At 36.5% G+C, this 12801-nt stretch overlaps 1 protein-coding gene across 1 annotated transcript; it reads left to right on the forward strand.

Annotated features, from left to right (window-relative positions):
- Positions 1-1284: 1284 nt before the first annotated feature.
- LOC103715248 (partner of Y14 and mago-like) lies at positions 1285-12589 on the forward strand. The gene is given in 5 exon segments (XM_008802817.4): positions 1285-1703; positions 1796-1909; positions 10735-10995; positions 11989-12010; positions 12013-12589. Coding segments are annotated over 5 exon segments (693 nt in total). The 5' UTR covers positions 1285-1520; the 3' UTR covers positions 12126-12589.
- The last annotated feature ends 212 nt before the right edge of the window (positions 12590-12801 follow it).

Raw genomic sequence — 12801 nt, forward strand, 5'->3', positions numbered from 1 at the left:
ACAAACTCCTTGGTTTTTGCTTCAACGAAGCCTATATTAATTTGCTAGATAATAACTCTCTCAGAGAGAGACAATATCTAACTTTTCTTATCATAGCTAAGAACTTCTCCTAATCTCATAATTTGATCTTTCAGATAGGTTTTAATTTTAGGTAGGTGATCAGATGTTAGATAATAATCCTTGACCATAAGCCATACTCACAACTGATGGTACCTGTGTGCAATTTCCAGGTTATATATTAACATTTTTGGATTTTTTGTTCAAATTGATTGGTGGATGATCCAAGGGAAGGCATGATGAGACATGAGCCTCTGGATTACCGCCCTAATTTCTAATTGCAATCAGGAATATTGCAGAACACTGGAGATGTTAAAGAGCATCTTGCAAAAACCCCATCATTTATTCTTGGATATATCGCAATAATAATATATTGTGATCTAAACATTTTCCCTTACTCCATCCCTAAGAGGATAATCTTTTTCCAATAACCCGATCCTAAACCATACAAATATATCGTAATTGTATGTAGTTTTTGGATCATCTATTAACGTTTATGAATTCCTTGTTCAACTCGATTGGTTGTGAATTGAAGGAGGGTAGGATAATGCTAAAAAAAAAAAAAGAGGGTAGTAAAGTTGAAAGTAAATCGGATAATATCTGTCTGAATTTATTTTCGCATTCAAAACTATCAATAGGAATTTAAGCATCCAACTAATATCCGTATTCGTATCAATATCCATCAACAAAGAATGAATATGGATATGGATAGACATCTATCCGATCCGTATCCGAATATCCAATATTTGTAATCCTATTTAATTTTATATAGCGCTCATGAACCTTTAATGTGCTATTAACTTGATTTATTATCCATTTAGTAATATCTTTGATTTCGTAGTTATAAAGTTTAATTATCCAATTTATATCCGTATTTATTTCATACATTCAGTATCTAATTTGTATCTATATCCATTTAAAACAAATATGGATGCGAGCTCTTGCATCTGACCAATGTCGTAATCTGTATATATATTCGTCAAATAAAATAAATAAAAAACCTCTTGCTTATTGCAGCAATTAGAAATCACACTCCTGGAATAATGCAAAACACATACTGCAATCTAGATCTTTTCCCTCTCTTCTCCCATAGGACAAATAATTCACTCATCTATCATGATGAGGATGGCATATGAATCAGAATTATTTTACCACAAACCCTCTTGGATTCAATCCAATTTGACCCTACCTCCCCGTCTGACCAGGCACTGGCTTAAATCAGTCCACAACGGACGCACCGAAACCCGACTCGTTCGAACCGACGCCTACCCCAGGCTTCCTTCTTCTTCTTCTTTTTTTGGTACATAGGCTTTTCTTCTTCAGCGGTTTCGGCGGTGTAAAAAGCGGCAGTGGCCTCAACACCGGATACACAGAGCGCCCACAGGCGAGGCCACAGCTATTCCTGCCCTTTCTCCTCTCCCCTCCTCGTCCTACTCCTCCTCCCTTCCGTCTCCGGCGAGGCGATGGGCAGCGCGGGCGGCGGCGAGAAGCCGCCCACTACCCGCATCCTCAGCATCCCCAAGGAGGGAGAGCGGATCCTCGCGCCCACGCGGCGGCCCGACGGCACCCTCCGGAAGCCCATCCGCATCCGTGCCGGCTACGTCCCCCAGGACGAAGTCGCCATCTACCAGTCCAAGGGCGCCCTCGTGAGCTATCTGCTCTCTCTCTCGCCTAATTTTTTCGTCTCTCTTTGATTCTTGGGCTAAAGTTGTATTCTTTTTCGCTGCCCGTAATGCAGTTGAGGAAAGGGGTTCAGCCTGATGTGCCACCAGGCTACGATCTGGCGCTGGATGCCAAGCCGAAGACCAAGTCGGCAAAGAGGAACGAGAGGAAGAAGGAGAAGCGGCAACAGGTCTTTTCTTTTTCGCTGTTTTCCTGTAATAGTGGCTTATGATTCGAGATTGATAACTTGATGTCTGCACAATAGTATAAAAGCATGGGTTGAGTTTTTGAGCCTGATTGATGTAGCCCTAGATATTGATGTTGTAAAAAGACTACAATGAATTATCCAGTATACATTGGCACGTCGATTAATCAAAATAGGACTGTCAAAGTGGAATAGATAAGTGCAATTTTTTTTATTTTTTTATTTTGGCATAGTTAGAGGTGTAGATTTTTTGGTGATACTGAAGATTATTACTGGTAAATTTACCTCTAGGCTCGTGTGTATGCATTGAGTATATATAAAGGTACCTGGAGGATCTCTTTCTTTTGTTGGATGTGGTCTCGGTGCCTTCTCAACTGCCTTGTCAATGGCTCGCCAAATCAAAATTTGTTAATTTGTTAGCTTGTGACCGCCTAATTCATCATCATCATCATCATCTTATTATTACAGACATAGATATTAACAAGATCTTCATCATCCCTCAGTCATAGAATAACCTTCCCTCCAGTTTCTCGTACCGAACATTTACCTGAAGTTATCCCTTTAAAAAATTCACCCAGGTCGAATAGTTGTGACTGCTCCATTCGAGGCTCAAGCGCAGAAAAAAAAAAAAATAAATATATATATATATATATATATATATATTATATATATATATATATATACACAACACACACATATATACACATACACAAACACACACACACATACATATAACAAGATCTTCATCATCCCTCAGTCGTAGAATAACCTTCCCTCCAGTTTCTCGTACCGAACATTACCTGAAGTTATCTCTTGAAAAAATTCGCCCTGGTTTGAATCTTGTGACTGCTCCATTCAAGGCTCGAGCACAGAATATATATATATATATATATATATATATATAACAGATCTTCATCATCCCTTAGTCGTAGAATAACCTTCCCTCCAGTTTCTCGTACCGAACATTTACATGAAGTTATCCCTTGAAAAAATTCACCCAGGTCCGAATACCTGTGACTGCTCCATTCGAGGAATGAGTGCAGAAGCTCCTCCAAGTGGATAAGGGTGTGATTACCGGGGCATTTCCCAGTTCAGATGAATAACATTATGATTTTAACCGTCTTGAATGTGTTTTTGGATTGGATCAATGTATTGCCTTGCCTTTTTGTGCACACACTCAAACCTGTTCAAGCTTTTGTTCTCTCCATTTTATTTCATGCTTGCTTGGTTCTGTACATTATTATGCCTACAAGCTTGATGTTACAAACTTGGACTTTTCGAGATGGTCTCAGAAGTTGGTAAATGGATGCCCTCTACAGGTTGCGGGCCATTAAGTTCTTTCCAACTTTCCCTCCAACTACAGCTTTCAACCATGTAGGGAAAGAAGTTTTTTGTGTTAATATGTTTTTGGATTTAATAGAAGGTTTCCTTTCCAATTGTAATCAATATAACATTATAATTATCTTTGCTGTGGTTTATCACATATTCTCCTCTAGATGAACCGATCTCTTCCATATTGTGATGCAGTTAATCGTTATAGAAACAATGGCTTGCTCTTGGACTATCAAAGAAGCTCGAGTATTAAAAAAGGGACATAATCATCTCTTATTGAACTTCGCCTTCATATGTTAATATTTTGATGTCTTGGAGGCTATGGAGAGAGATATGAGCAAGGCTTTAAAATTAAATTTTGGTTTCACTTTTGGTCTATGTGATGAAATTTTGGTTTCAGCAACTTCAGCGGTTTCACTAGTTTCAGAGTTTTGACTAAAATTCTTTAAAAATTCAAAAAATGAAACAATAAATCAAGGGAAGTTATTAAAGCATTTTATTATGTTTTAAATCATCAGTTATAATTTATGTAGTTTGGCAGTTTCAAATTGAAAATAATTGTGTTGAATGTTAATGCATCAATATATCATACGAATGTACTAATCTATTGAGAAAAAGGATCAAATACACACATTCAAACATAAATTAATAAGTGCACAAGAGTATGCATCAATTACATATATCACTCTCTAAAACTATAAAAGATACCAAACACGGATATGCATTTTTAATTCTATGTATTCTAGTTTGTTTCCTAAATGAAAAAATTGCAACTTTCCCAACCATAATATCAACATAAATTAAAACAACATATTAAATCATTAAAGCTTAGATAAATGAGTAGTTAATTATATTGATAGATTTTGGAAAACATTAAATGTAATTGCTTGCTAAAACAATGGTCTGTTTTGGTTGAAACCAACAATTTTAGTTAGTTTTGGATAGGTCTTAGTTGGAATGGATCCATTAGATTGAAACAAATTGGTTTCGGCAAAACTTCAAACTGCATATATGAGGGCACTATTCCAAGAAAAGAGAATATTAGAGGACGGAGAATTGTTTCCCTCTCTTTATATATTCATCATCTTCTTTTCCACCCATCAAGTTAATTGACTAATCCACTGTCTTTAATTACCTACTCTCTTTTCTTTTGTTAGAGATGGAATCTCATCTTGGAAAAGTTGATTATTACTTTTATTCCTTTGGTAAGTATCAAGTGATTGCACTTTAGAACATTCATGTGTTACCTTTTAATTTCTTAATTTAGTCATCTTGACTTGTAAATAATAATCATCCAATAATAATTTTATTCTATCTTATAATTTTCCTTAAAGGTAGCATTTGGATGTTGGATAGCTAACCAAGGGATGGATATTTTTAGCTCGAAGTAACCATCCATTAATCACTTGTCCTTGGATTAGTAATATTCCCTGATTGGTTAAAGTTAAGGGCTTGTAGGATAAGCTCTAGAAGAAAGTGAAAAAATAAGAGGGAGAAGAGAGAGTTATGAGTTAAACTTATTTTGGTGTGCTGATTGGGCAAACTTAAATCCTGTTTTGGGATAATGTTTCATTGATTAAGTGAGTAGACCTTCACCAACACCCACTTAATGAGCAACCAAATAAGGCCTCAGTAACTTTTTCCATCACCAGGTTTCAGAGTTCATTTGAACTTGAGCTGATTCATTGTAGCTTCATTTCAACTTATATCAATAACTAATTTTCTTCTTAGCTCTTATCTGTTTTTGAAATATGATTAGCCAGATTCTTTTGCTTCTCTTTGTTTTTCTTCTACATTATTCACCTTCACATGAGAATACTATCCTGGTGTATGGTCAACTTTGAGCTGTATAACAAAACTCAAGTCTTGATGGGACATCCCGCGGGACATCAAGATAGGGTACCATCTCGAGTGTTGAGATAGGACCATCCCGCCATTATCCCAGTGTCTTGATCGTGCCTTGGGACTTCCTATCCAAGTGCTGGGACGGTGCAGGATGGTAGCTTATCCCATTCTATGGAAAAATTGGGACAACCCATGCCATGGGATTTAAAATCTGTATTTACTTTTTATTGGAAATTGGATTGATATTGCCTCATTTCTAGCCATTTTAAGGAGAGCTTCTTTTGGACTTGAAGTAATTACATAACATTTCTTGTTTATATTTTCTAGGAGGTGTATTTTTTTTAAAAAAATACTAAATAGGTTGTTAGGGATAGAACTACCAAATTTCGCCATGTTCAAATGAGAATCTTGATATGCTACTTCAATGGCGGTTGTTGGCTTTTGATTGATTTTGATAAACTTTAAAGTTGCATGTATGGGTTGGTAGAACTTGGCTAAAAGTTGTCCTGGGCTGTGTGTACACTTGGCTTCGACCTTGTTCGAGTACCCACGTACTTTACTCAAGTCAATTTTTTCAAAAGAAAAAAAATAGGAGCCAAGCTAGGTGGGGGGATCATGGTCCCCCCCCCCCAAAAAAAAAAGTTTGAGATTTTACTTCAACATATCCGTATAATGCCTAGCACTAACCCTCCTAAAATTTTGGCATGGCCCTTGGATCTTGCCAATTTTTAGGTAATTGCTTGCCTTCATTTGTAATTCCTCTCGATAACTTGCTTTTCTTGGTTTTCGCCCTTCTTAGCAAAAGTTTTGGGTGTTATCTTTCTCCAATAAATAAGAAATCTTGGATTTGGATGCCATGGAAACTACTACTGATATGCTTTACTTAATAGTTTTGCTTCTACCATAATAGTCTTACTCGCTTGTATCAGAGAACCAACCTTGAAGTTCCATATTGCTATAGTTTCAATGAACATTATGTATTGTTTTATGTTAATGTTGTTTCCATCATTCTTACATACTTTCCAAATTCCAATTCATATATCAATCTAGTCCTCTCCACATCACACCAATCCAACAGTGGGTGTGTAAAGGGATGAAATATAGATTGGATGGTCCCATTGTTTATTTACTTTTCTAATAACCAATGTTGATTGGTGAGACCTGTCTAAGTAACAATGGACGATTTACTTTATAGAAATAGGTGGATACAAAATGTTGAAACCAAGATTCGCATATTGGTATCAGGCCCCGTATTAGGATCGTATTGGTACAATGTCAGTCTACTCAGTATAGGGTTCGCGATATGCCCTCTGTACCGAGTCTTGGTTCGGTACACTTGGTACGAGATGGTACACACAGTACAATGAATATTGGTAGGAACTCTGCTTCCTTGATCACTTGTACATGTTTGTTGCTTTTTGCCCCTCAAATCACAATGCAAAATTTGTTCCGGTCATACCAAGGTTTCAAATACTGATATCGAACCTCTTACAATTTTTTTCCATCAGAACGGTATATCAGTATGGTACCAATGCCAATAATATGTATCCAAATCGACATCATCAAAAAGAATAAAAAATCATCTACACCAACCAACATGGTTAGTATAGTACCATCAATATGTATCGGTACAGTAGTATGGCTAGTACATATTAATATGGTTGGTTTTAGTGTCTTGGCACTCGTATTGGTGTCGGTTTCATGCCAGAATAGTATGGTACCAATGTTACTATCTTGTTCTAACAATTTCTAAATCCATGGTTGGTACCACATGCTTGTACGAGTTTGTGGTGTACTTCTCATGAAAAATGAAAAAGATCGTCCACACAACATATACTCTTAAAATCTTTCAATCTTTTACCCCTTTAAATTTTTATGGTCTGTTTTTCTTTCCATCTTTTGTTTGTTTTCAAAGAACAAGGTCCTCTTAGATCAACAGAATAAAATATGACGAAAAAGTTTTTGTATTGTTGCTTTTTTCCCTCCAAATATTATTGAAACTGATTTCTTGTTAGGCGTAATTATTTTTTGGTGCCATGTATAATTAAAAGACCAAGAACTCAATTCAAAAGAATAAACTCTTAACTTATTTTGTATATATAACCTAAAATATAATAAAAGAATTAAAAATTCTGAAGATTTCAAAAATCTCAAACCAAGGTCAGAAGAACTGGTACCGGGTATTATACCGTTCTTGGTGGGATGAGATGGTACGAGCTGTGCCGGGCCTGTACCAACAGAGGCACGATACCATTGGAGAGAAAAAAGAGAAAGAGAGAAGGGGAGAGAGGGAGGGCGGAGGGCCGGCGGAGGCCCGACGGATGTCGACGGAGGTCGTGGGGGGTCAATTAAACAGGAAAACCAGCCGCGGCCTCTGCCGGCCTCCCGCCGGCATCCCGACCTTTCCCTTTCCCTCCCTCCCCTGCTCGCTCTCTCTTTCCTCCTTCTTCGGCTCCGGCAACGGGTCTCGTTTCCATTGTCGGAACCGTATCGAGGAGCCACCGGTATGACACGTAATGGCTAGAACCGCCCGATTCGAGACGGTTCTGCTGAGCTTGCCTAGAATGATATGCATTAGTCTTTTTCGCAAAAAAATGTCACCAAGTACTATTTGTTTTGTTGTCATGGATCATTCTTGGGTGTCCTTTGATTTGGAAGAGCACAGGCTAGCCTATTATGTGATTTGGGTAGGCCAGAATCATGGTTGGCGTAAGCATAATCTCTTTGATCTTCTAGTGTTGAATTATCTACTACATAAACACATTTATATCAATGTATGCATAATATGGTAACTATATATTATATTTATTTGGATTGGGTTGTGATGCTCATGAAAGGCTGGCCCTGGGTACTTATATTGATGTTTGGCCATGAGTTTCAAGCTACAACGAGCCAACCCATGGTTATTCAAATCCAGTTCCCTTGAAACATAGGTTATGTTTTATGGGCTTTGTATTAGTTTATTTTAAAACTATTATATATTTTTACTTTAAATTGGACTATCAAACAATACCCTTATGTGATAATGAAATACCTAGGCTTTTGATGATGAGGCTTTGATACCACTATTAAAGATGTAGGTCATAAGTGAAACTGTAGTATGATTCATATGATATAATTTAGAAAACTTAATGTTTAAATGGTTTAGATCTAATGCTGAAATCAAGTTATATGACATTGTTCCATGCGAAAAAAGGCTGGAACAAGATGAAATGGAGGCACCTGTCAAAAAAAAAAGGAGATTGAATTGGAGGAAATGCAAAAGTTGATTAATGAGAAGGTGGAGAGTTTAGAGATGCGTAAGCTAATGTTTCTATATTAAGCTTCCTAGGGCATGGAAAATTTTCTTTAAACATTGTTAGATAGCAAGTTATAATGAATAAATGTTATAAATAGTTGCTTATCTCTTAGAAGAGCATATTTGTTAAATCTAGTCAATGATATGAAACTTTTAATGTATTTTAAGATCTCTAGCCAATGTTGCTATTCCAAGAAGTCCCATAAATTTGATTTAGTCTACAATTAGATGTGAATGTGTTACCCAATTAAGGAGAGAGGAAAATTGAGGAAAGTAAAGTGGAGCATCTAAATGGAAAAGGAGACTTACCATTTGTAAGTTGAGCTTTGTGTTGATCTTGGCTAGACATGGCCACAATTTTCTGCTTTCTTTAGTCAACATTATTCCAGCACTTTTTCCATATAAGATAGTTTGCCATATAGCCTTCACTTTGCTTAATTAAATATAAATTTTTTGATCATACAAATTGGCTTTAAAAATTCTTTGTTATTTAAATCAGGTTTCTAAGTTCACCAGCAAGCTTCCATCCCTACTAGTGTCAAAAGCCTGGTCTGTTATCATTACATTAGGTTATTTGTATTTTGGCTTCATTTGGTTTGTTTAGTCCAATTGGAATTAGAAATGTAAAGTGAGTGTAGTTCCTCAAATTTAACTTGTGCAGTATTGTCCAGGGGATCCTAAACAGCGTATCATCATTGGCATTTGAATAAATAACTTAAATTAGGTGACCCTTATGTCAAGCTTTGCCCCAAAAAAGTCAGCAACTCATTTCAAATCACTAAAAGGAAAGTTCCCATATTAAGCAAATGGAACAGGAGTATGCATGCTAGCCTTTCAGGAAACTGCTCTCTATAAATTTAATGAGAAAAAAGACCTTTTATTAAAAATTGAATAATAAAGTCAATTCTAAACCACAAAATAAAAACTTGCCGTTAAGTCTAGATTGGAAACAATATTTATGCCAAAAGCTAGATGACTGCCAAAAAAAAAAAAGAAATGAAAAAAATTGTAATAGAAACAACAATTTATCATCTTATGAACAAAGAACTGAAGGAAATTCAAGGTTAAAAGCATAATGAAAATGAATGCAGTTGGTTGAATGGAAAGACAAGTGCTTGTGGAATAGAAAAGAATGCTATTCAGGGCATTGAACTTGAATTGACTTACTTGAGTACCATAAATGTTTTGAAGAAGTTGGAGAAATTTATACTGCAAATTTCGAGGGGAAAATGGATAGATTCTTTCAAGAGTTGTGTACATGTGTGCCTTTGAAATCATATGTCTAGGCTTGATGTATGGTTTCAGTCGCTTGCAGGGGAAATTGAACAAATGCTACTCATTCATAATGGTCGTTGAACCTTCTAGCATCTATTCATCAATCATTTGTCACATATATCACAATTTTCTATTTACTATCAAATAGATCATCTGAACTTGGGTTTATGAATTTTGCTTCACTTGTCATTCCAATCAATCCATGTCATGTATAAGCTTGAGTTTCTCAAATTTTTTTTTCTTTAACCAAATTCCTTTTTGTTTCCTGGTTGTGCCTCTATACATCAATTAAATTTCCAACTACGTGCGGCTCTTTATTGACCTGCATTAATAAACTTGTGAATAGCCTATTCAAGCATCACCTACCCTCTTGTTCCTTCAATGGAACTGCCATCCATCTGTCCTAGGATAGGCAAGTCTGACCCAGATTATAGCCCCTCTGATAAGATGAATTTGTCATGTTGGTTGAAAAGAGGGATGAAACCACTAATCCCTCTGCTATTGAGGAACCAATCTGGGCCTTTATCATGATTACATTGCACATCTCACTCCAAATGCTTGGATCTTAAATGCACCTCTTTTGTTAATTGTCTCTTTATTTAAGAGAGATAAACATGAAAACCACTAGTCAAAAGTGAGTATTGCGAAGATCTATATCAAATACAGCACACATGCCCAATGCTAGAGTTGGTTTCTCTCATTTCTGCCATCTTATATATTCTCTTCTCCAGTATGCACTCTATGCTGGTTATTTTACTTTGAAAACTGATGCCCAGTATAGCATGCCAGTGCTGGCACTTGTAACATTGCCATTACAAATACTGCTGAAAATGTCTTACCATGATGCCCAGCATAACTATGTCATTACCTATAATATGATTTGTTTATCCTGGCTGTGGTAAAAGACATCATTTCTTGGGCAGCTAAAATGTGTTGGTATGCATGATATCTCTTGATTTGTTGGTTGATGTTTTAAGTTGATCGATGTTAGAAATTTGCTGGTTGTTTATGATGATCATTTGGGGTCATTATCGTCTAGAATGTGACCGTCTGATGGCAGGCTGCACTTGCTTCGTCAACTGAGAAGGGCAAGAACTTGGATGCAGAGCAAGCCAAGATGGTAAAATCTGAAGAGGTTCTTTCTGCTGAACTTGTGCCCGAGTGTTTGGAATCTGTGGAGTCAATGACTGAACAGATGGGTAGGATCTCTCTTTCCACGGCATCTGTGGTGGTTAGTCCTTCTGCAAATTTGATGGAAGCTCCGAAACCAGAAGCTTCTGGTTCTGATATAGATAAACGGATTCGAGCACTGAAAAAAAAGGTGAGATTCTCATGCTTGGTGCTTGCCATTCATTTTGATGACCTTTGTTTCGATAGCATTTTGTAGGAGACTTGGCAATGTCTAGCTTTTATGGAAGATGTCTTGAAGTTATATTTTCCTTCTGAAGTCAGATTAAAATTTATGGAACAAGATTAAATCTTTAATTCCGTATGTTTTTTTTGTGGTTTTTGTTTCAGAGTTTCTGAAGATTTAAAAAAAATCGTATAATTTTTGGATTTTTACATATTATTTGCAGATTTTTTTTCCCACTTGCTATATCACTTTTTAATCTTCAGAACTGTCACCATTTTTGTTCAGAACCAATACAAGATACAACAGACACGTAGACACATGCAAGCACAGACTTGAATTCATATTTGAGTGGCTGATGCCATGTGTAGCAGCCATCCATCATATTTTTCCGGTTCAGTTTAAATGAAAAATTGTATTGTTCCATACTTCCATTTATGTGAGATGCTAAAACTTTATGTTAGAATTGTATGAAAAGACATGCAGTTTTCTTCATTATTTTTTAGCAATCAGGAGGATCCTCCTGTCTACTTCATGCCCTGGGAATTTGAAGTGAGCCTGACTTGCACTTTGTTTCTCTTAACATGTGGTTTTAAGCAAAATACCATCCAGCTGAGGAATTGAAGCGAAGGGAGAATGAGGAATACCATGAGCGATTGGTGGGTGGGAGAAGAGAACAAAAATAGAGAGGGAGAGCGAGAGATAAATTGATAGATAGATAGAGAGAAGTGTCTTATAATCCAAGGGGTTAGCGGTGGATTTTATTTATATGTGGTTTTAAGCACTTTGTTGAGGTTTTTCTTTTGAAAATGAAGGTGAACATATGGACCTTCCAGCTGTTTGTTAATGTGTTTGGAATGATGAAATAGGTCTAGTTGTCTGACTGAAAAAAAAAGAGCAAAATACCATGCCTAAATCTGAGCTTGAATATTTTAAAGTTATGTCTTGTATCATGTGTTGCAGATTCGGCTCGCAGAAGCACAGTTACAGGAAACCAACAAAATTTGAGGCCTGAGCAGTTAGAGAAGATGGCAAAGATGGAAGAATGGCACGAAGAACTGAAACTTCTGGAGGACAGAAAGGCAAATCTGGTTTCATGAGTTGCACTAGCTCAATGAACTAGTTATCAAAATCCTAATTTCAACTGGTTGTGAGTGCCCCTTTTGTGAAATCCAGCTCTGTGGGCTATATTCTCATTTTACTTGTGGGTGTTCTTAGCCAATACCAGTATCAGATAAATTGATTACTTGTGGGTGTTCCTAGCCAGCACAAGCATCATATAAATTGATTTTAGGACTTGTGTCTGTGCGGGTGGTGTACTTTAGTATGGTTAATGTATGGGTGAAAAATTGTGCACTTTAATTGTTTATCTTAATTAGGTACTTATGCCTACACAGTTCATGCTTGCAGTTGTACATGTCCTCAGACTGGTGACAGATACTTACCATTTCAGCTGTTCTGTTTTCTCAGGTATCAGTTGCCCTTGTTGCCAGTTATATTAGTGATTTGCATTGCTGTATTTTCTGCCTTCTGGAAACAACTGGTAAAGATTATTTTGCCCTTATATTAGTGGAATAGAGTGTGCAATAGCTGCATGACTGCATGATATAGAGGTGTTTACTCTGTTTATTCTCATATTAAGGTACTTGGACCGGCTAATTTTGAGTACTGCAATGAAAATTACCCTAGCAAATAATTTCTCATAGCCACATAATAAAATTGTTGAATCTGAATGATGTTAGATATTGCACTGTCACAGTAATATCTTGATCTGAA

The sequence above is a fragment of the Phoenix dactylifera genome, chromosome 8, assembly GCF_009389715.1.
Source record: "Phoenix dactylifera cultivar Barhee BC4 chromosome 8, palm_55x_up_171113_PBpolish2nd_filt_p, whole genome shotgun sequence".
NCBI classification, from domain to species: Eukaryota; Viridiplantae; Streptophyta; class Magnoliopsida; order Arecales; family Arecaceae; genus Phoenix; species Phoenix dactylifera.